The sequence below is a fragment of the Typopeltis vanoorti genome, chromosome 12, assembly GCF_054136105.1.
Source record: "Typopeltis vanoorti isolate ZY-2024b chromosome 12, IOZ_Tvanoo_1.0, whole genome shotgun sequence".
NCBI lineage: Eukaryota > Metazoa > Arthropoda > Arachnida > Uropygi > Thelyphonidae > Typopeltis > Typopeltis vanoorti.
In genome coordinates, this window is record NC_143560.1 from 59,833,122 (window position 1) to 59,859,277 (window position 26,156).

Genomic DNA, 26,156 nt, shown 5'->3' on the forward strand with positions numbered 1-26,156 from the left:
AGACGGAAGTGGCGATGGAACAGTCTTCTTTTCTTTTGATGTGTAAATCCAAAAAAGAGATACCCTGTGGAGATTCTTTTTCTAACGTAAAGTTGATGCGATGATGAAGAAGGTTAATTTTATCTAGAAACAGTTGTAATTCAGGTTCGGGATGATTCCATACTGCAAATACGTCATCGACATATCTTAGCCAAATTTTTGGTTTGGGTTCAAAAGTGAATATTTTTTCCTCAAGGTGTTCTAGAAACAAATTTGCTAGGTTTGGTGATAAAGGAGATCCCATTGCTGTTCCTTCCTCTTGCTTGTAAATTTGACCTTTCCAGGTGAAGTAACCTGATGCAATAACAAACTTGAACAATTCAACTATATCAGACGGAAATTTTTGAGTTAGTAATTCTATTGTTTCTTTATGGGGAATGTTAGTGATGAGGGAGACAATGTCGAAGCTGATTAACAAGTCAGTTTTTGATAGTTGAATGTCTTTAATTTTTGTGTGAAACTCAGTAGAATTCTTGATTGCAGAGACTGAGTGGCCTATGTGAGGGCGGAGAAGGTTAGATAAGAATCTTGATAACTTGTACGTTGGACAGCCGATACAGTCTACGACAGGTCTAAGTGGAACATTACTTTTGTGTAGCTTAGGTAAGCCAAAAATTCTAGGAGGTCTTGCATGGTATGTCTTAAGTTTTTTGATTGTTTCTTCATCTAAGGAGGAAGTTTCATTAAGTAGCTTATTTAATTTTATGAGTTGACGATTCGTAGGATCAAAATCCAATTTGGAGTAAGTATTACGATCTCGAAGAAGTAAATTAATTTTTCGGTCATATGAATTGGTATCAAGAACCACAGTGATATTTCCTTTATCAGCTCTAGTAATGATTAAATTTTTGTTACGTTTTAAGGAAATAATAGCTTTCATTTCTGACGGTGGGATATTTAATTCTGAAGGTTTGGCATTGTAGATCACTTTAGCTACTTCGAAATGAAGTTTGTTGGCTTCAATGCTGGAGAGATGCTTGATGTTTCTTTCTATATTATGTATAAAGTCTAAATATAGGAAACACTTTGGTGAAATCGCAAATCTTAAACCGCAGAAATCTGGCCTCTCTCAACACGGAATTGAAAATCCAAACCATAGGATCCATTGGGAAAAGGCTAAACTTTTACATAGATCTTTATTTAAACATGAACGTTTATACAAATAAAGTTCTGAAGCCCTACTACACAGACCAAACCTAAACCGCAACGACATTCTTACTATTCCTAAAGTATGGGAAATTATCATACAAAACTGTGTTAAATAATTAACGTGTTTTTTTTTTTTTTTTGTACTACTTTAGCACGTTATGCATGTTTTCATGAGATTCTATTGTAATCATGCGCCCTAACTGTATGTTATTCCTAATTTTTGTTTAAATACTGTACTGATGATGTCCTAAGATACTTAGGATGAAATATTTACAATTAAATAATTTTCACTGTGGTTTATACGTGTGTTTCTTCTAATTATGAACGCACCACAGGTTTCGTTATTTAAAAAAATATTATTTTGTTTAGTTCTTTATATTTTTCCTTGCTGTTATTATCCTTGTTTATAATGGATTTTAAGATTCTCCTTTGATCACATAGTTGTAAAATGTCTGCTGTGATCCAGGATTTGATGATCCTGTTAGATTTTCCTCTTATGGTGTCAGTGGCTTCTAAAATTGATTTCAAAAATAGTTTGCATTCATTTTCAATACTTCTGAATTCTTCGAGGAAGATATTCAAGGAATTAGTAATGGGGGATTTATACTGTTCTCTAATATGAGGTGATTCCAACTTCTCAACATCTTTTTCTTTGTTTTTGGTTATGTTTTATTTGTTTTAATTTTAGATTCAAGGTAGCAATGACCATGTTGAGGTCACTGGCAATATCAGCTCCTGGGAAAGATCTAGTCTTAGGAAGGTTAACTGATGCCTTATGTGGTGTCCGAACAATTTCCATTAGGTGAAGTCCATGTCCACTTTCTTGATGGTTTATGAGGATATAAAGTATTAGTAATTGCTAATTATTTTGAACAGCAAAATCAATAAGTTTGTATCCTCTGCCATGGTCTTATCATTGAGAATACCTAAATCTCTATTCCAGATGAGATTTGCCATCCTGGAATAACTACTCTAACCTTAAATCTGTCTCTCTCTCTCTCTCTTTCTTTGATTGCCTACTCTGCATCCAAAAAAAACTGATTTTCTCTTTAGCTTAAGGCATTTTTAACTCCAAACAGTTCCTAACCTTATATCACAAATCCATGCTAAATATTACTCATATCTAGGATGGTAGTACCTCAAGATCTCTCTAACAATAGTGAATTCTATATTTATAGAGGAAAGGGCAGTTAGATTTATTAATGACCCCTTGTGCACTAATACACTCACTCACTTTTACACAGGCAGGCTTTCGGTTTCCACTGCTTACATTTTCTATAAATACATTTATGGCTATTGTTCATGAGAAATGACATCAGTAATCCCCCATGCTCTGTCATTTCTCATGACAGAGTTGAACCTCTCTCAAGGGTTTAACTCCAAACCTAGAAACAAGTTTGTTCTCCTCCTCTTCGTTCATCTGATGGCGAATGGATTCAAGTGTATGTATGTGTGCATGATGGGTGATTTGGGTCTCCTGCGATGAGTCTCCAGACTCCATGGAGATGCCGTAAAATAATAATAATATCTCTTCCACTGGGGTGTGAAGCAGTCCCCCACCATGTGTGTGTAGTCCAATAAATACAATTTAACCTCTTCAAATTCAAATGTGAACAAGTTCTTTCTTGTCCATTAACTAGAGGTTGACCAACTTCTCATGGATAGGTTCTCCATAAAAATGCATATATAAGTTCATGAAAATGCAAAAGTTTAAAAAGTTTCTGGTTTAGCTATAAACAAACAAACAAACAAACAAAAAGCAACTGATAAATTTTCGCCACTATTTTTTCAACAGTCACCAAACAATAAAAGTAATGGGCATCCCTTCTGGGATAAAATGACCTTCCCTGTATGGAAAACTACTAGTGGTAGTAGTAGTAGTATAAAGGAAAAAAACACACAGTATTTCCCCTTTATGGGGAAAAGATGCATACAGTAATCACTACTACTGTAGCATCAATAATAACTAATAATAATATCTAATAAACTGGGTGCTCAAGAGCATAACTTATTGTTTCACCGTGTTTTATTTTATGGACTGCTGAACTCTTACATGATATCAAATTTCACTGAATGATCAAGTGATTCAAGAAAAAAATGGTTAAATGGCTAAATTCTTTGAGCCTTCTGCTATTAGTATCTCTTTTCCTGGTGAAGAACAATATTATTCCTGGAGAATATCACAAGGATTTATCCTGCTTTTGTATGTTTTCATGAAGACCATAAATAAAAGATTACAACATAAAAGCTTTTGAAGATTGATTTTTCAGAAATACATCTGGGGGAATTTATCATCATCATCATCAAATTCCTGCCCTATACCCTCAAGGGGTGTACAGGATATGATAGTACTACATGAAAAATTTACATCATTACTAACTTCCTATCTACAATTTTCCTCCAAATCAGTCTGTTACTTGTCAAGACTCCAACATTACCAGATCTTATATTTCTATCATCTAAGGCACTTTGTACTGTATCAATCCACCTATATCTTGGTCTTCCTCTGGATCATTTTCCTACCAACTTGGCAGAGAACACTTGTTTTGCTAATCTTTCCTCGCCCATTCTGTTTAAGTGACCATACCACCTAAAGTGATAAGATCCTAAACAGATAGACCAATTACATAAAATAGAAAAAGCATCATAATTTAGCAGTTCTGAATCCACAATAAAGCTTTAGGTTTAAGATAAAAATAAAAAAGTCTACATAACTACCAGGATTAGAACACACACACACACACACACACACACACACACACACACACACACACACACACGCTAATAACATGGTTAATGCTCCAGGATGGTCCATTTCCATTTGTGGAGCATCTGTTTACATCAGATTTTCTGATGTAAACTGACTATAAATTTTCATATTCAAAAAATATAGATTTTCAGATGTAAACAAAAAACTGAAAATCAGATTTTCAGTTTTCTGTTCTGACCTGGTTAAGTGAAGATTATAAACATCTTGGAAAGTCAAACCTTTAGTTCTGGCAGCTAGATCAGGGAAAGTGACATGCAAGTTAGAGGTGGGTTTTTGCCATTATAGTTTTCAGACTGATGTGCTATCAAAGGTTTCATGCAACATTTGCACAACAGTTCTCTATGTAGATTGTTTAGATTACAGTCTATGAGTAGCTGGAAGGGATTCATATTTTCAAATCACTGTTCTCAATAATTTGACTCCATAGGATGTCTAAAGCCATTTTCCTGGAAAATGGAGAAACGTTGGAAGGTTGGTATAAATCTTATTGTTCCAAAGATAAATCTCTTGGCTTGCTTGAAATGGATATCAATCAGTGAGGTGTGAGTGCTGTTAAGCAAGACTGGGGATCAGAATACTGATGTGTGATACATTAATGCCAAAGCTGTTGTTCATAATGTACTGCCATTCCCCATGAAGAACCTGCCAGTTTCTGAAAGATGTTATTGTGCATTTTTAATTTGCCAGCAATCTTTCTCAAGTGATTTTTGTATTGTATTTTACCAAGTTATTGTATTGTATTGTCCATGCAATTTCTAAAGTGGACTTTAGGAATGTAAATTGATTGCTTGTTATTTAAATGAAAACAGTGACTTCAGTTTTCTGCAGATTGGGTTGAGTGCTACTGTTTAAAGAAGTAGTTAAGTGTTGATAAGTCCTATGTTAGTGTTATCGGCAACTTGAAAGGAAGTGCTCTGAGTTGCAATCATGTCATCTGCATATATAAATTAATGTGAAACAGGTAGCAATGTCACAGGAGTAGAGTGAAAAGCAATGGAGTTAGGGCAGATCCTTGTGGAAAGCGATTCCTTAACTTATAAAATTTGAAGTCATTAGAATAAAACAATATATGTGAAAGCATATTATTTACAAGATTAGCAATCTTGAGAGAGGAATGACCACCAGAAATTTCAAGATTAGATCGTCTACCAACAAAAAGCATATAAACTTCAGCAAAACAATATATTAGCAAGCAAAGAAGTAAGAGTTAAAGTATTCATATACATAAACAGTTTAGACCAGTGGTTCTCAACCCTATGCCCACAGTTGCAAATGTGCCCACGGAGCTAATTTTGCGCCATGGGTGCACCCACTGTCAATTATTAAATAAGGAAAAAATAAAATTAAAACTGGAAAATATAAGTCTTTCCCCCATAGTAATAATATTTAGTGAAATCATAACAAATTTTAACATTTATGTTATATTATGAACATTTTCTAATTCCTCTGTTCTTTGAGTATGAGTGTTACCAGTGCCAATTTTTGTGCATATATGTTATGTATTTAGTCTACTGGCAACCGTGTGCTTGATGGATGTGTCACAACTTCACTGGTGTTGTCGACACACTTTTACCATACATTGTTTTCTTGTGATGAAAGTTATATTTGGTCTTTTTTTAAGATTAACACATACTATTTGGATTACAAGACTACATCTTTTAATATATATATATATATATATATATATACAAAAACGTCTACTAATTTCGCTAGCTGTAACTGACTAGCATTGTCAAGATGAGCAAAAAATAACAACAAAGGAATGCAGTAATGGTTAACAACAGTTAGACAAAATTGGAAGGCTCGTGTGACATGATACGTGTGAAGAGTCAGTCATTGTTACAAAGTTGTGTTACATAATTTTTGGCGTAATGTAGCTCCGCTAAACTTAATGAGTTAATCAGATTTTTCCACATATCCTTTAATATAACCCCTTGGTTACGATTAAGGTTACATCCTGTTCGTAGGACTACTGCAACTTCTTTAAAAGTTCGACAGCTGTAATCCTCTTCTATATATGGCATGGAGCTGTTATCCCAATCTATTGCATGGTTTGAAGTGGAGAAATGATGTGCCAAACCTGAGGTGTCTGTTCTGTAGCGATTGACATCTTCTACATCTTCCTTCTTTCTAATTTCTAGGCTTCTCGAAGTTTGGCCTATGTAGGATAGTCCACATGCATGGGATGCTAAAAACACCTGCATATTTGAAGAAAGCAACGTTGTTTTTAGGGGATCGTAAAAACTGTCTAGTGGTACTCGTCGATTTAAAAACAACTCTGGTGTTATAAGGCTTCAGAATTCTAGCTATTTTTGTGGAGACTGAGCCAACATAGGGTAAGACGATGGATGAAACGTACTGAGTTGCTATACGTTGTTGTTGGAGGTTGTTACTGTAGAGAATTTTACTGATTATGTTTTGAGGATAACCATTCTGTGATAGAGATTTAGATATAAGGGAAAGTTCTGTATGTACGTCTTCTTCTTCTGTGACTATATTTCGGGCTCTGTTTCTTAGCATATGTATAATGCTGCATTTCTGCGTATGGTAATGATTAGAAGAATAATGGAGATACTGTCCAGTATCTGTGGGTTTTCTATACATAGTAAGTTTAATATGTTCATTCTCTTTTCTTTTAACTAGTACAGCTAGTACTTCAACTGGTACGTTAGTAAACAAACCGGTAACATCAAGACTTGCCAAAATGTCTGTGTTGGATAAATTGACATTTTTAAGTTTCTCAACAAAGTGTTAAGAATTTTTTATATAAGAATCCGATTTTCTGATTTCTTCTTTTAATAGGCTTGCGAGATGTTCGGCTAGTAGATATGTTGGGGAGAATCTGCTATCTACAATCGGGCGGAGTGGAACTTCATCTTTGTGTACTTTGGGTGCACCGTAAAGGCAAGGTGTTCAAGGATGTAAAGATTTTAGTTTTCCTTTTAATTCCTGAGGCCATCCGTCCATATTGCGAATCAGAAGATTGGTTTCGTTGTGGTTTTTCATAGTTGGATCCTTATCTAAAATTTTATATGTGGACTCATCAGATAGTAAAGTATTTATCTTCTTAACATAATCTTTGGTGTTCATAATAACTGTGGAGTTCCCTTTGTCTGCTTTAGTTACTATTATGTCCTTGTTTGTTTTTAAGTTCCAAATTGCTTCCTATCTGAGGAAGTGGTATTGCGTTTCGGTGGTTTAGCTGTAGAGAGGATGATAGTACTTTGGAATCTAATTTCACTAGCTATTGTCTCTGGGAGAGGTTAAAGACTTTTCTCAATATTACAAATGAAGTCCATTTTTGGGATGTGGTTAGGAGCAATGGAAAAGTTAAAAATTAGAATTGGAAAACAATCGTCAACTACCCTTTTTAGATGTACTAGTGAAAAGAAAAGAGAATGAACATATCAAACTTACGATATATAGAAAACCCACAGATACTGGACAGTATCTCAATTATTCTTCTAATCATCACCATACACAGAAATGCAACATTATACATATGCTAAGAAACAGAGCCCAAAATATAGTCACAGAAGAAGACGTACATACAGAACTTTCCTTTATATCTAAATCTCTATCACAGAATGGTTATCCTCAAAACATAATCAATAAAATTCTCTCCAGTAAGTTGTTCTCTCCATCAACAACATATAGCAACTCAGTACGTTTCATCCATTGTCTTACCCTATGTTGGCTCAGTCTCCACAAAAATAGCTAGAATTATGAAGCCTTCATAATTTTAGTCGGTTTAAAAACATCAGAGTTGTTTTTAAACCGACGAGTACCACTAGACAGCCTTTACGATCCCCTAAAGACAACGTAGCTTTCCTCAAATATGCAGGTGTTTATAGCATACCATGCATGTGTGGACTATCCTACATAGGCCAAACTTTGAGAAGCCTAGAAATTAGAAAGAAGGAACGTGTAGGAGATGTCAAACACAACAGAACAGACACCTCAGGTTTGGCACATCATTTCTCAACTTCAAACTACGCAATAGATTGGGATAACAGCTCCATGCCATATACAGAAGAGGATTACAGTTGTCGAACTTTTAAAGAAGCTGCAGTAGTCCTACGAACAGGATGTAACCTTAATCGTACCCAAGGGATTATTCTAAAGGATATGTGGAAAAATCTGATTAACTCATTAAGTTTAGCGGAGCTACATTATGCCAAAAATTATGTAATGTGACTTTGTAACAATAACTGACTCTTCACGCTTCATGTGTATCATGTCACTCGAGCCTTCCAATTTTGTCTAACTGTTGTTAACCGTTACTGCATTCCTTTGTTGTTCTTTTTTTTTTGATTTACTAGTAGTTTTTTACCTTCTCGTCTTGACAAAGCTAGTCAGTTACAGCTAGCAAAACTAGTAGATGTTTTTGTATATATGTGTATTAAAACCTATGGTCTTGTAATCCAAATAGTATGTGTTAATTGTTTTCTTGTATTTAAAAATTTTGTTCCAAAATGAGTAATCCAAATAAAAATCAACATTATAAATTCAACAACGATTGGGAAGTAGACTATTGTTTTATCCAGAGTAAAGAGAAATGTTTTGCTTATTGTGATAGTTTAATTTAGTTGTATAATAAATGTTATATGTGTATTTATCCTACTTTCACAGTTAATTAATTTGTTAGTTGTTATCATATGATATAATAAGTATAAATTTCCATAGAAAAAATATCGGTGTCTGCCACTCTCTTCCCAATCTCGAATGCACCTGCAACCACAACCAGGTTGAGAACCCCCTGGTTTAGACTATATTACAAATTGATGGTTAATGTCTGCAACAAGATATCCTCTCCCATCTGATTATGAGGAATTAAATCTCTGAACTATTCATTTTTCAAAACAAAATGACAGTTTGTTTGTTTTAAAAAAGGATGTCTCTTACCAAATTTCCCAAATTATAGTAACAATCTGGATAACGTCTTCGATACTGAAGAGCCTTTAAGTAACTTTTTTCTGCTTCTTCTAGCTTAGATAAACTAGACTGCACTATTCCAAGATTCATCCATGCTGCAGCAAAGTCAGGCCTAATAAAACCAACAGATAACATCGGAAAACAATACACAAGAGAATAAATAATTTGCATTTCCCATATTGTAGATACAGACTGTCTACTTCTTCAATGCTAACAATCAAATTTTATATACAATTGACTCTCACTCACTATAGCAAACTCATAGGGATTACAGGAATAGTTTGTTATAGTGAATTTCCTTTATTAAAGAAATGTGCTTATGGGACATTAGTCAAGGCTTTACATTAGTTTGATAGCATAGCAATTATAATATAAAACATGTAGATCGTGCTGCTAAAGAATGAGTGAGTTTCTTGTAATATTGTTTGCTATGAAGAGAGTCAGTTATGTTTAGATACTGGAAAGCAAATATATCTATCGTCTTCATCTAAACACATTCAATAAATAATGAATTTAAATAGAATAAACAGTAGAATTTTTATGGTACATAATTATCAATACCAAAATAATATTTATGAAATCTTTCTTTATGATGAAAATACTGCAGTGATGATACAATGTTGAAGTTGCAAGTTCATATATATCCATAGCATTCTCTGTAGTAGCAATTTAAAAAAATGATATATTGTTAGTTTTTCTATTAGTAAACGAACACATGAGCTATATACTATTTTATATTTATAACTTATTGTATGATATAGGAATGGAGGAAAGAGTGCTGTAAAAGCAGTTAGAGATGATAAAGGTGACATGAAAACGGAAGAAAAGGATATCCTTGAAGTATGGAGTAATTACTTTGAAAAACTGCTAAATGAAAGAAGCAGTGATGCCAGCACAGTGGTAAAAAACACTGAACAGATATGCAGTCAGGAATACATATCCATACTTGAAGTAGAAAAAGTCATCAAAGGCTTAAAATGTGGAAAGGAAGCAGGAGTGGATGATATTTGACCAGAAATGCTGAAGTATGGTGGTATAAAAGTCTTACAGTGGCTGCACTGCATAGTTCAGAAAGCCTGGACAGAGGGACGAATTCCCGATGATTGGAGTAGAGCTCTCATAGTACCCATATATAAAAAGGGAAATAAAACTGAATGTGAGAATTACAGAGGTATTTCCCTACTAAGTGTTCCTGGCAAGATCTATGCAAGTATACTTGAGAAACAATTGAGATGAATTGTGGAAGAAAAGCCTGGTGAAGAACAAGCTGGATTCAGGCCAAATAGAGGCTGTCAGGTTCAGATCTTCACTTTACGACAAATAGTCGAGAAAGCATGGGAATATAACAAAGATCTGTATTTAAGTTTTGTCGATTTGGAAAAGGCATATGACAAGGTGCCAAGAGAGAAGCTATTCAGTACGCTAAAGTTATATGGTGTCAATGGGGCATTATATCAAGCAATACTTAGTCTTTATTTGAGTTGTAAGTCAGCAGTTAGAATTGAAGGAAGTACAGGAAGATGGTTTAATGTTAAATCTGGTGTGAGACAAGGATGTACGTTATCCCCTCTGTTATTCATTATCTATATGGATCACATTATGAAGGAAAGTGGTATTAAACATGATATCAAAATTGGATGTTAATGTCAGCTCTTTGCTTTATGCGGATGATGTTATACTTCTAAATAAATCCGCTACAAGTCTGCAAGATTCTCTGACTAAATTGAATAACTGTTGTAATAGATATGGTATGAAGGTCAGCAATAAAAAGACAAAGACAATGAAAATAGGCAGAATCACTGAAAATGGAGAAACATTTCAGCTACTTAGGCACGATTTTTAGTGAAGCTAGTGAGTTTGTGACTTCATGGAGGTCAGGAAGATAATAATAATAGATACAGAATATGTCATGCAATGAACTTTTGTACTCGTAGCATGTTTAGGCACATATAAACAACAGACACTGTAATATATCAGAAGTCAGGCCTGTCTGCAGACATTAACATATTCACAAAAGTCAAAATCTGTAATACACCAAAGTAAAAGATGCAAATGATTACTGTCATCTGTTGGTTAAATTGTCTACAGTCCACATATACAGTTGGTGTAACATTTTGGGGATTTTTTTTTTTTTTTTTTTTTTTTTTTTTTAAAGTCTACATGGAATATTATAATGATAGCAGATCAACAGGGGCATGCCTGGGTGGTAATCCAAAAAAGACAGCCTGGAAATTTTGCTACAAGATAATTAAGATGATTCCAGCAAATAAAATAAGCATGTAATTATAGGGTGAGCATGAAAATTTTTAACTATCTTAAGCTTTCTAGAGACAATTACATAACAAAGCAGGTGATATTTGGGTTAGTAATAGTCTCACAATGACATTCTTTTAAAAACCAAATTCTTCTTCTTCTGCAGCTTCTTCCACTTAAGTGGGGTCACTGCTGATGATGAGTCTCCTCCACATCCTCCTGTCTTGGGCTGTCACTACATCCAAGTTCTTCATCCTCAAGTCCTCTTCTACCAGCTCCCTCCATCTCTTCTTTGGTCGCCCACACTTCCTCCTTCCTTGCACATCCATCTGCATGACCCTTCTTTCCACACATATTCGTCCTCCCTCCTCATCATCACATGACCAAACTATCTCAACCTTGCCTCCTGTATCTTCGCTCCTAAGTTCGTAACTTTCACTGTTCCCCTCACATAGTCATTTCTCAGACGATCCTGTCTGGTCACACCGCACATCCACCTAAGCATTCTCATCTCTGTTACTTCCATCCTGCTGATGTTATTTTCCTCAGGGCCACAGTTTCTATAGCATACGTCATAGCTGGCCTCACTACTGTCCTATAGATTTTGCCTTTCAGATTGATCGGCACCCTCTTATCGCATAACACTCCAGCCATCTCCCTCCAGTTCCTCCAACCCACTTCCTTTTCAGCTCCTCCATCTTCTTCCACTGTTGAACCTAAGTATCTAAAGTCCCTCACCTTCCTGATGACATTTCCTTCCAGCTCCAGATCTGTCTCCTGGCCGCTGCTCACTGTGCAACACATATACTCTGTCTTACTTCTGCTCAGTCTCATACTTCTCTCTTCCGTTACTTTTCTCCATCTTTCCAGTTTAGTTCCCACTTCTTCTCTTGAATCTGCACACAGCAAGATGTCATCTGCATACAACATTATCCAAGGCACATCTTCTCTCACCTCCTCCATCACAATGTTAAATAGAAACGGACTTAATGCAAGCCAACTGTTACTTGAAAACTTTCTGTCTGTCCCAGACAGGTCCGAACACATGTCTTCACATTTCTGTACATCTCCCGCACCAACCTGACATATTTCTCCGGAACCTTCTTCTCCCTCAGACACCTCCAAACTTCTTGCCTTGGCACTCTATTGTATGCTTTCTCCAGATCAATAAATGCCCGATGTAGTTCCGGTTGTTTCTCTCGAAACTTTTCCATCATCTGCCGTAACCCAAAGATAGCATCTGTTGTTGATCTACAAGGCATGAAGCCGAATTGTTCCTTTGCAATCTCCACCTCCTTCCTTAATCTTTCATCAAGAACCCTTTCTAGGATTGCATTGTGTGGACATCAACTTTATTCCTCCGTAATTTTTACAGTCTTGTGCATCCCCTTTACCCTTGTAGATAGGGACAAGAGTATTCTCCCTCCATTCCTCGGGTATATTTTCCTGTTGGCAAACTTTCACGAACAGGTCCCACAGCAGGTCAATTCCCTCTTCCCCCAGTGCCTTCCATGCCTCCACTGGAATCCTGTCGGGGCCCACCGATTTTCCATTCCCCATCCTTTTCATGGCCTCCGTCACTTCCACTCTTCTAATGTTCTGCACCATCCCCCTCAGAAAGCTGCCCATCTTCTCTGTGAGTCCTTGCATTTTCCTCATTCAAAAGTCCCTCAAAGTATATTCTCCATCTGTTTCTTATGTCCACATCCCTCCATAATACTCTTCCTTCAGTGTCTTTGATCTACCTCACATGAAAGATGTCCTTTGCTGCTTTATTTCTACATTTCGCTAGTTGGTAAATTTTACAGATCTTGATATGCCATGGCCTTCCCCTGTGCCACAACTCTCTTGGCTTCTTGCTTTCTCTCTCTGTATACTCTCTGTCCTCTTCCACTCTTGACTCATCCCACTTCTGCTTTGCCTTCCTCTTAGCTGTCACTGCCACTTGTACATTATTATTCCACCACCAACCCTCCTTCTGCTCTCTAATCTTTCCAGATGCCTCACCAAGCACCTCGATTGCACAGTTCAGGATTACTTTTGAATTATGTTTTCACCAATCTTGTACACTTTCCAGTCCATCCGAAATCCTCTCTAACACCCTCTCCCTAAAACGATTCCTCACACTCTCTTCTTTTAAGCGAAAACACTTAATTGTCTTCATCCCATGGCTTCCAGAGGTTCTTATCTTCGATCTTATTTTAAAGTCTGCACACAGTAGTCGGTGTTGCTGTGCCACTTGATCTATTAGAATTACTTTACAATTTGCCACAACCTTAATATGTTTTCTTCTAGTCGAAATGTAGTCAATTTGTGAACTGTTGTTACCACTCCTAAATGTTATCAAATGTTCTTCCCTCTTGTAGAAAAACGAGTTCACAATTGCCAGATCAAACGCTACTGCAAAGTCCACAACCCTCTCTCCTTCCTGGTTCATCATTCCCACTCCATGACCACCATGCACCCTTTCATAGTCTCTATTCTGTCTCCCTATGTGTCCGTTCAAGTCTCCTCCAACAATCACCATCTCATTTTCTTCCAGTTCCCTCATTTCTTCATCTAACATGTTCCAGAACTCATCTTTCTCCTCTGCTGTACAGCCAACTTGTGGGGCATATACACATAATACAACCACCCGCACTTCTCCAAGACCCAATTTCATTTGCATGATCCTGTCGTTCCTTCTTCCTACACCATTTCTTCACTCGTTATTCGCTCCAGAGTAGAACAATTTATATCCATCTCCCAGTTCCTTTGCCTTTCCCCCCTTCCACCTCGTCTCCTGCACACACAAAATGTCCAACTTCCTCACCTCTATTTATATTCGCCACCTCTATTTATATTTGGGTTAGTAATAGTCTCACGTTAACAATCTTTTAAAAAACAAATTCAGTATCATAAACTATTGTGGCCAAAATGATTTTATTATAGCGAGGTTCAACTGCATAACTCTGGACTGTGAAAGTAAGATAATGTGGCTCTGAAAAATTGACCACATATAATATGGTCAGTTGCACATCTCCCACCTTAGTGATTATAAATCATTTAGGTGGGAGATGGATTTCATTGCTCAGTGTGATACCCACTTATTGGAGGCCAGAAGTGACTTGAAAAAGTTCCATGTTTGGCATTTAGAGCAGGGACCTGGTAAAAAATAAAAGGAAAAATACAAATATATACATGTGGGTGGTCTGAAAAGTTCTCGCCCTCAACCATAAATGGCAACACAATCGGCAAGATTTTTTTTTCTAAGTTGGTACATCTATCAGAAGCATCGATGTGAAATTGCAAGTCATTTTATTAAGTAGTTTTTTTAATATACAGCTGTCTTAAGCCAAGTATTGTCTGTATCCCTTGAAATGCATAAAACTGGAGTATCGTGCAGTTATAAAATTCTTTGTAAAAGAAGGTTTAACACCAAAAAGAAATTCATTCGAAGTCCATAATAGTTTATGGGCACTCTTCTCCTTCATTTTTGACAATTAAGAAATGGGCTACCGAGTTTAAATGCAACCGTATCAGCCTTGAAGATGATTCATGTGAAGAACATCCAATATGGTATTGGATGACCAGTGAGTCAAAGTGGGTGGAATTGCTGAGACTATAGGCATTTATAAAGAACATGTAGGATACATTTTACATGAAGAATTGCAAATGAAAAAGCTTTGCGCAAGATGGGTGCCATGCAGATCAAAAACGCACTCACATGAAAATATTTGAACAGTACTTGGAGTGTTTTAACAAGAATAAAACTGATTTTATGCATTGATTTATTACTATGGATGAGACTTGGACTCACCAGTACACACCAGAATCCAAACAGCAGTCAAAACAGTGGACAGAAGCCAGTTGTTCAGCGTCAAAGCAGACAAGGTCATGGCATCGGTGTTTTGGGATGCTGCATTTTGTTTATTAATTATCTTGAAAAGGGTAAAACAACCAGGGAATATTATTCAAATCTTTTAACCAGACTAGACCAAAAAATTTGTGAGAAAAGACCCAGTTTGTAGAAGAAAAAAAATCATCTTTCATCAGGACAATGCACCTGCCCACAGAGGTGTTTTGGCAATGGGAAAATTAAGGGATCTACACTATGAATTGTTGGAACATCCACCCTATTCTCATTCCATCTGACTTCTATCTCTTCCCATAAATAAAAATCTTCTTCACTGGTCAGTGTTTTTCTTCGCATCAAGAGGTGATTGCAGCTGTAGAGGGGTATTTTGCAGATCTTACAGAGAACCACTACAGGGACAGGATAATGGTGGTGGAGCATCGCTGGAATAAATGTATTAGTCTTAAGGGAGATTATGTTGAAAGATAAAAAGAATTTTGAAATTATAAATTCGTTTTTTCATTGTTAGGTCGAGAACTTTTCAGACCACCCATATATATATATATATATATAAAATCAATAAAAATAACCAAAAAATAAAAATAAAATAAAAAATAATCCTTAGCCCACCCATGGTACGAATATATTATAGATTTAAAAATAAACCTTTTGTGGTTTTTTTTTTTTTTTTTTTGAACATTGTGAAGCCTTGGAATACCATATGACAAATTGATAATATTAGTAGGGATGAGGACAATGTATAGTAGACTAGAATAGTGGCTTTCATAAGAATGGATAACTGATAGATAGCAATTAGTCTTTCATGCAAAAGACTACTTGCAATGCGGAAGGATTAAAAGGCTTGTTTCATGCTTTATTGGCACAAGGATGGCAAAGGTCATACTGCACCAAACCAAAGGTTACAGAGTTATGCAAGGGAATAATAAGTAGTAATAAAGAGATAAATTAGTAAATAACATGTTATGTACCAGATGATTATAAAATAACATCAAATGTTCAGAGTCCTTTAGCGAGTAATGTATTAGAAGAAACACACCAATATTCGGTAGACGTACACAGTGGAACATGGGGGATTCGATTTAACGAAAAAAAAAATAGTATCAAAAGTTGGCAACAGGGGAAAGTTGGGCGATGCCAAATTAATTTTAGTAGGTGTGACTAATGAATGACTAAATGGCAAATGAGAGACAGCACACATCAATATCATGCCGTTTATTGTTAATTACAAATGAGTTCAATACGACCACCATTCTGATGTTACAGGAACTGCATACGGTGCATGACATTTTCCACAGTGGCTCGCAACATATCGGAATTGATTTGTCTCATGTGTAACGTTATTCGATCTTTCAAACTTGGAATATCGGGTACATGTCCTTGATGCCCAATGCTTTTAAGAAATCCCCACAGCCAAAAGTCACAAGGATTGAGATCAGGCGATCTTGGTGGCCATGGCATGGGAAATGCATGACTAATGATTCTTCTGTCAGAGAAATGTTGTCGCAAAACATGATGTACCTGAAGTCCAATGTGGGGTAGTGCACCATCCTGCATGAAGATGGTCGAATCAAGACATCCTCTTTGCCGCAGTTGTGGAACCACAAAGTTCTGTAGCATATTGGCATACCTGTTAGCATTGACAGAACAGGTCACTGGTCCATTTTGGCAATTTTCCTCGTAAAAGTATGGACCGATGATAAAAGATACCGTAAATCCGCACCACACTGTAACTTTGGGTGAGTGGATAGGCATCTGCAGACAAACGTGCAGATTAGTTGCAGCCCAAATGCGACAGTTGCGTGTGTTAATATCGCCGTTCAAATAAAAGTGCACTTCATCATTCCATAAAATCTGCCACGGCCATGCATCATCCACTTCCATGTGCGCTAAGAATCTCAAAGATAAGTCGATTCATGTGGTCACATCACCGGGGCGCAATTCTTGAACATGACTGATTTTATAGGGGTAAAACTTCAACGTCTGATGTAGGATTTTCCACACTGTTGTGTATGCGATATCCGTTTGCCGGGATATTGATCATGCACTGCTAGTACCCTGCACATTCGTCATCTCCTGTTCCGCAATAGCAATTGCAACTTTTTCAACTTGTTGGTGATTGATTGGCTTGCACCCCCTGCCTACCTGCACTGCTAGAGTTCCAGTAGTTTCAAATTGCCGAATCAGTTTTCGTAAGTTTGATATGCTAATCGGTCCTTTTCTTAAATTTTTCATACGCCGAAAATCACGAAGACAAGCACTGGCATTATTGTTCCACTGATAATAGAGTTTGACTAACAAAGCACGCTCGTAAGGTAAGCGGCATTGAAAAGCAGTTCATCTACGAATGATAAGAAATCTCACAGGCTTTCCTTTTATTGTATGATCGCTTACAAGAAACGCGATAATGCAAATTAATGCATTTTACTCGGCAAACAGCTCCAAAATTTCCCCCGTTTGTGACTTTTGGTACTATTTTTTTTTTGTTAAATCGAATCCCCATCGAATTCACTGTGTACGTCTACCGAATATTGGTGTGTTTCGTCCAATACATTACTCGCTAGAGGGCTCTGAACACTTGACGTTATTTTATAATCACCTGGTACATTAAGCAAGTTTTAGAAAAATAAACTTAAACAATGAGGTATCTACAGATAAATAGAATTTATAATCAAATGTGTCTGTATAAAAACATTAAAAACTTCATGCAATTTATCTGAGTCTGGCCTAAGTGTATATGGCCCAGCTTCATTCCTTTCTCCAGTGAAGTGCTGGTACTCCACTAGAACATGGCAAATAGTGTCTTGCATTGTTCACACATAGGTGGGTCCCTCACTCCTCAATAAATAAGAATGAACTAAATGACTATGACTTATGCAGAAACAAGCAAGAACAACTTCTGTTTCTATGGCGGCAAGACTGCAATCTAAATTTCAGACTTAATTTTATGCAATTTATTTGTCAGTGCTTCCTGCTATGATGACTGCATTAGGTAATTAGCTCTAAACTTATAAAGTTTCTGTAGTCTGTATAGGGGATTGACATTGAATACACGGAGCATATCTAGCAGCTGCAGTCTCATTACCCTTGATTCCAATGTAGTTCGAATTAAAAGGAAGGAGGTGACAAGTAGGGTGCCACAGGGTTCTGTACTGAGACTGCTGTTATGTAACATATATTTGTTATTGGGTGAATAGTCTCCATGTGAGACTATTTGCCCAATCTATATTATAAATCACATGGAGAAAAGACACAAGAAATAAGAAAAGTTTACTGATGATTTTATTGTTGATCTAATATAATGACAGGATGATTCATGAGAGATGAATATGAAAGAGATTTGAAACCAGAAGTGATTGCCATTTGGTTTTGAACAGGATACAAAAATGAAATTAAGCACCTCTCACAGGTGAATTATACACTCAAATATACAAATATTATTCAAGTAAAAATGAAAGAATGTGATAGCAAGAACCAAACTGTGGAGAATAATAGCAACACTGAAGACAACAATCATTCTTGGCTCAGCCAGGGATGCATATAGTTTTGCAAAGACAGAAAAATCTAGACATCATGGTGGATTTAAGAAGTTAAATGAAGCAGTCCTGGAAAAGAATAAACTATACTAAAATTGAGTAGGAAGTAAGTCAGCAGATAACCCGAGAGAATAAAAAAAAAAACATAAGAAAGACTTGGTAAGATCACTATCAGGAGAGTAGCAGAATGTTCTAGAGGCACAAATTGAGTACCATAAAAGGCACGATAATGTAGCTAAGATAATTCACTGGCATTTATGTAAAAAGTACAGGTTTAAAGTATCTAAAGACTATTGGAAGGCATAAAGTTGACTAAAAAGTGACTGAGAATGAAGTCCAGACTGACAAACGCTTGGAATGTAATACACCCAATATAAAAGTGGCTGAAAAAGTGAAAAGAAGGGTGTTCACTTTATTGAAATATCAGTACCAGGAGATACCGAATTGACGAAAAAGAAACTGAAAAAATTACAAAATATCGTGAGTTGAAAGTCGAAGTTGAACAAGTTTGGCAGACAGGTGCAATCCCCAAAACACTGAAAAAACATTTAGAAGCATTCAAGTTAAATGGATTAAATACTGAGCAGTTGCAAAAGGCCACTTTGTTTGGCATAGCATTCATATTCAGAAGGCATTTCCATTTCCACAAATCATAGGCCCTTGGGTAGGACTAAAATCATTGGAATATAACCAGCCTTTTACTTAAGGCTGAGGAAGCAAATGAAGCTTGGATGAATATTATATATATATGTTTGTTGCCTAATATATGAAATAATAGGCAACATGCTATTTGAACAAAGTCCTCAATATTTTATGGTTCAGAAATATAGTTTTGTTTTTAACATTATACAGTACAGGTAGTTCCTGCCTTTATCAATTAACTGGTTCCTGGTGGCAGTTTGTAAATCGGTAATTCGTAAAGCAGAGGTTATTTGCCTTAGAAATAATGCTATAAGTAAGAGTACACTTGTAAGAAGGAACTTAAAATATAAAATGAACATTAAATGATAAGAAAATACTTTACTAACCAAAGATTTACATATTTAAAAAATAACATAAGAAAAATTTTAAATCAAAAAAGATTCTTTGAAAAAAAAAATTAGCTCATTTCTATATCACCAGGTGAATCGGAAGCTGTTGAGGTAGTAGGAGATATATTAGGAAGCTTCAGTGCATCTTTTTTTTTTTTCAAAGAAGGCCTAAAGTGTCATCTGCTTCATTGACTTTTGCTTCTTTTTGTTTAAAATAGCTTGATAGCAAGCAGAAGCATTATTCATTTTGCAGGAAATTTTACTAAATCATCCAAAGTCTGAATACTGTGATTCAAAGATTGCTTCAGCTTTTTCAAGAAGTTTAAATGATTCTTCTAGGCCTTTTAAAGTGAAAAACAGCATTGGAGCTTCATATTCATTATCTTCTTTGTCATTTCTTTCTTGTTCCTCTAATTCATGGAGATCACTGGGTGAGATCGAAGCAGCTCATTAACATCACCTTCTGAAACTTCTATTTGCAACTTGATAGCCATAACTAAGATCGCTTGTGTTTCAGAATTCGCAATCTTTGTTGGGTCTTCAAAGCCTTCGAAATCATCATTAAACTGAGGACACAGCTTATGCCATACTCCTTTCATAGCGTTTTCAGAAACTTTATGCCAGGCACCCTGCGTTACCTGAATTGCATCTAAAATGTTGAACTCTTCCAAAACCTTAACAAGCAGAGACAAACAAGTTATTGTTCTTCTGTATTGAGCCTTGATAAGACCCCATCTAGACTACTGTGCCCAGATATGGGCGCCAGGGTTTCTTCTTGATAGAGAGGAGGTGGAGAGCATCCAGAGAAGATTGACCAAGATGATAGCAGGTCTGTGGAATGAACCTTATAAGAACAGGCTGAAGATTTGTGGGTTGTAAAAATTGGTTGATAGGCAGAAAAGGGGTGATATGATTGAGACATTCAAATTACTGAAGGGTTTCTATAAGATTAATCCAGAAGATATTTTTGAGAATAGGACTGGTGGTGGGAGGACTAGGGGCCATACATGGAAGCTGGGCAAGAATGTGGTTAGCAGGGGTGTTAGAGCTAGGTTTTTTACTTGGAGAGTGGTGAATGAGTGGAATAAGCTGCCAGAGTCCGTTGTGGGTGCTATGACCGTGAATGAATTCAAGGAAGGTATGATAGATACTGTGTGAATGTCGAATAGTTGTTCTTGACATGATGTTAGGGCCTCCATCGATAAGTCTGTCGACTCCTTGGAGTTGCCCGAAATAATAATAATAATCTTCATCTTTTTGAAAATCAGGTGACCAGATCTGTGCACAGTAATCCATGTGTGGCCCGATCAAAGCCTTATACAAAGAAACGATAACATCCTTACTTCTACAAGTCAGTGCCCTCTACATCATTCCATTATCCGCTGTGTTTTCCTCACAATTTTAGTAACATGTCCCCAAAATTTTAGGTCCTTGTCTACAACACTCCCATATCTCTCATCTCCTCTACCACCTCCAAGATATTTCTACCAATTGTGTACACTACATCCCATCTCTGCTTCCCAAATTTCAAACCTTACACTTTGAAACATTGAATTGGCATCACCACTCATTTACCCTTTCAGAGGAAAGTCCTCTTGCAAAGCTACAGCATCCACTCTACTCCTGATAGTTCTCCTGAACTTTGCATCATCTGCAAACAACTGCACATGACCATTCAGACCTCTCCAAATATCATTTACATACAAATTATACAAATTAAACAGGAATGGACCCAAAACAGGCCCTTGGGGTACACCACTAGTAACTTTCCTCTTCAGTGATATCGCTTCTCCATAGACAACTCCCTGATGCCTATCAGACAGCCAATTTCCAATCCAGCAAACTAATCTACTGTTCGCCCCATCTGTTCCCATTTAATTACCAGCTTGTAATGTGGCAATTTATCAAATGCCTTTGCAAAATCTAAATATACCACTGTATATGCAACACCCTTATCCAACACATTTGTCACTTTATTATAAAAAGTAAGTAGATTGCTAAAGCATGATCTTCCTTTAGTAAATCCATGCTGGCTGCCAAAGAGCATTTTCTGTTGTCAACCCAATTCTGAATCTTAGTCCTCACTAACTTCCCTAATACCTTAACCACAACTCCAGACACACAAACTGGTCTATAATTCAAAGCCTTACTCTCCCTTATGAATTGGAACAATTTTGCCCTCTTTCCACTCTTTTGGAACTCGACTCAGTGAGAGACTCATGTTGAAAAGATATGCAAAAGCTGTTGTTAATTCTCTGACACATTCCCTCAAAACACATGGTGCAATAGCATCAAGTCCCACAGCCTTATTTACATAAAGTATATTCAATTTTTCATATATCTCCTGTTCACTTACTAACAGTTCCTCCTCCTCCTCCTTCTTTCCCACTGCTTTCAAGTTCTGCATGATGCCACATTTACAAGAATGAAATTTCTTTATAAATTTCTCATTAAATACTCCAACTATATCCTCCGCAGTAGTTATCATTCCTCCGTTTTCACTAATCAATCCCATCCTACCACAATCATTCTTTCTTCTACTGGCCACATATCGAAAAAACTCCTTAGGATTTTTTTTGGCCACTTTAGCTAACTGCTGCTCATACCGCACTTTTGCTACCCTTATCAAGCGAGTCACCTTCCTCACCTGCTCTTTGTACTTCTCATGCAACTGGTTGTTATAACTATTCATCTTGTGTTTCTTCCATAATACCTTCTTCTTCCAGATTGCATACCTTATCTCTTTATTCATCTATTTCACACCTGCTCTGAACCAAATAGTTCTTGAGTAGGGCCCAAGGAGCATTGATATCCTTTCCATCCAGTTCATTTTTCCAATTTATTATTGCAAGCTGTTTCCTGAGCTTTTCATAATTATCAGTCTTATAATTCCACATATATATCCACACATAATTCCCTTTCTAACAGATCTCCTCGAATGACTGGTCACCTGCAAGTGATCACCTTGTGGTAACTCTCACCAATTGGTGGAAGATCTGACACCTTATTTATAACATCATCATCTGATGAGATGGTCAAATCCAATACTCTTGATCTTCGTGTACCCTCCATTATGTACTGCCTAAAGTAAAGGTCTTTAAAAAACCTCTACAAACACTTCTGCCTAAGGTCTTTCAAAAACTCCAAAAATTAATTTTCTTTACCTCCAGATACAGTCTCTTGACTCCAAGAGACTGCATCTTCCAAAATCAGTAAAGAAATAATAATTAAAATTAAACTTGAAAGGGGATTAAATTGCTTAAGTGAATGTTAATTCACTTAAACATTTATCATCTTCTAAAATTAATCTGGTATAGATGCTTGGATACATTATCACTTTTGTTGATATTTATTGGAAAAAAAAAACAGATGTCTAAAGCTAATAACTAACTAAATTTAGTTAGATAATTAGATTACTAAGCCAATATTTCACCTTATCACAAAGGCATCTTCATGAGCACAAAGAGATATACTGAGCATGTGCATGCATGCTCACCACTACGAAGGCAAACACAGACTGACTCGAAATAGTAAGTTCCTATAGTCCTAAATGCGGATCTTCTATTGGTACAGTAATGGACACTTGCTGCAGGTCTAAAAACAATGGTCACCCATATTTTTGGCAATGTGATGCAGCTGAATATCTTTAAGGACTGTCACTCTGGAATAACCTGTAGTGTAGATGAAGCACATATTTTTATGTTGTTCTTCTAAATGGATATTGGCAGTTCTTCCTGTTCTCTCCACCCATCTGCCCAACCCCCCCCCCCCCTCCAAATCCAGAACACAAAAAATCCATTACCACCTCCCACACATCGCATATATGCTTAAAAAGTATAACATAGAGACCTCCTTTAGGCCTTACCAAAATTTAGTTACCTGTTTCTGCTCACCCAAAGATCCGCATAAATACTTCAGACAAACAGATAAAACGTGAATTTTTAGCAATTTTTCACACTCTTTTTTTTTTTTTTTTTTTCAGAATAATATTCCTGTTTCTGCTGGTGACTGACCAGAGTAGAAGTGTTCATTAGAAACCATGGCATTCTAAGATATACATTCAGCAGGATCTATTTAAATAACCACATAAATCATAATGGCAACAGAATAAAGCAACTTCAGTATAAATTGCAAAATGGTTGCAACATGTATCTTCCCCAAAAGTGCTGTTACCGCCAAAGCACAATTTATTTTGAAATGTAATTGTTATTACAATTATTAGCAAACATTACTTGTATAATTAACAGCAAATCATATAAAATTTTGAAGATTTTTTTTGGTTTGCTTGCTTGTATGGAGACAAAAATATTTGAACTAGTTATTTTCAGAAGTGTAGAAGTGCACAAACATATGGCAAAACATTCATAACAAAAGGTACATTATTCAAGAATACAACTAATTTACCTAATTCTAATGGCATTAAGGAGCAACTGTTCTGCTTCTTCTAGCTGACCCTGATCCTTTAGAATATTTGCTAGGTTGTTCATAGCTTGGTCGTAATATGAATTGAGTCTAAAAGAAGTATATTGTATAGATAATTTTATTTATTTTCAATTCAAGATAACACTGTCAACTATGTCATCAAATTTGTTAATTTTAAAGAGTATGTTAATTTATCATCAGTAAAAATGTAAGAAACTGTAGTTAATAGAATGCCAAATAATTCTAACCACTTTCTCAACTTCTTACTCTATCCCCAATGGATAATACTTCAAAGTTATTCCTTCATGAATATTCAATTTAAACACTTCCATAATAATGGTTATATTTAAATTTTGCTTGTAAGAATATCAAATAACAATTAAGATATTTTTTTTTTTACTCAAAAGATAATTATTATCCCTCTGTAAAGAAAGAGTAATCAGTTTAATTCAATTCACCATGCTGTACTCAATGTGACATCTCATCATTTAGCATATAATCATTTTTATACTTTTCGTAATTTTGTATTTCTGTTAAAAAACATTTAATTTTCTTGACCAAAAAGCTCTGGAAAGACTTTTAATGGGATTATATTGATCAAGTGCATATAATAAACAACTAAGTTATACCAACTAGTTTCACCAACTAAGGCTGTTGGCATCTTCAGGGTACATAACTGATGTAAGGCACTAAAAAGTAAAAAACTGTTACAAACTATAATCAACCGATTCCAATTATATTAAATAAAGAACAGAGTGTGTACAATACATTCATAGAGCGTGGATGATATCACTTGTTGTTATTTAGGAATGTTCTATAGTTGGCACTATAATTCAGTTCTGGCGAGTTGAAGGATCTGATAAGGATCTAATCTTTCCCATGATCTGGAAGATCACGGGAAAGATTAGTCCTTGGTTCCTGTTAAGGTTTTGTATACAGCGGGCAACTGTTGTGGCCTCCTTAAAAATTCGGGAGCGGAAGTCCTCCTCCATGTAAGGAATTGTGCTTCTATCCCACTCTATTGGAATCGGTTGATTATAGTTTTTAACAGTTTTTTACTTTTTAGTGCCTTACATCAGTAATGTACCCTGAAGATGCCAACAGCCTTAGTTGGTGAAACTAGTTGGTATAACTTAGTTGTTTATTATATGCACTTGATCAATATAATCCCATTAAAAGTCTTTCCAGAGCTTTTTGGTCAAGAAAATTAAACGTTTTTTTAACATGAATAGAATCCATGGGGAAACCAAAAGAAAGGTACGCCGTTTTGAATTCCTTAAATGTAAAAAAGCCAAACTATTAAATCACCTCACTTTTTTGAAAAGATGTAGAGACAACAAGATTATTCCAAAGTTTCTATTTTTAAAAGAACAATTCCATTCAAGACGAGCGAAACATATTTATTTTAAAACATCTTTGGGCACTTCTACGTGAACGGATACAGCATAACAGATTTCTTTTAAGCCAAATAGATTTAGCCTGTTATCAGATTTATGACGATATTTCTAGTACTTTAGATCAAGATATATGGTCGAAATTTGGACAGAATGGTCACTACTAGCTATGATAAAGCCTTTACAACAAGCAAACGAAACCAAATAAAAAAATTTAACGATCTTTATACAAAACGTTTTAAGTCAAAACCTTCTCTACCAGACAGCAAAGTTATTTTTAATTTATCGGATCAAGTATTAACAAAACCAGAGATCAATATACTTAAAATATACTTTACAACAAGCAAACGAAACCAAATAAAAAAATTTAACGATCTTTATACAAAACGTTTTAAGTCAAAACCTTCTCTACCAGACAGTAAAGTTATTTTTAATTTATCGGATCAAGTATTAACAAAACCAGAGATCAATATACTTAAAAAAGGGTTCAATTTTGTGATAACACCTCATAATGTCCCTAAAGTGGATATCATTTATAATATAGAAAAGGCAGTCTCGTCGTTACCGGAACCCATAGCTAATGATATTAGATTAAAAAGTAATATCATCCTCTCATCTTCCAGAACTCCTAACAAAAACATCACTACTCTGGAAAAAAGAACATTGCATAGTTTGAAGATAAAGAAAGACATTATCATATTGAAAGCATTGAAGGCAGATAAGGGAAATTCAACAGTGATTTTAAACACCAGTGATTACGAAGATAAGATTAAC

General features: G+C 35.8%; 1 protein-coding gene across 2 annotated transcripts in view; it reads right to left on the reverse strand.

The window, feature by feature from the left end:
• The window catches only part of Tmtc4 (Transmembrane O-mannosyltransferase targeting cadherins 4), a 390,299-nt gene that overhangs the window by 58,076 nt on the left and 306,067 nt on the right, over positions 1–26,156 (reverse strand). For both annotated transcript variants that reach the window (XM_090402208.1, XM_090402207.1), the window contains exons 13-14: positions 23,971–24,078; positions 8,864–9,005 (exon numbers count right to left, since the gene is read on the reverse strand). In XM_090402208.1, coding sequence (XP_090258334.1) covers positions 8,864–9,005; positions 23,971–24,078 — 250 coding nt within the window. The remainder of the gene's footprint in view (positions 1–8,863; positions 9,006–23,970; positions 24,079–26,156) is intronic.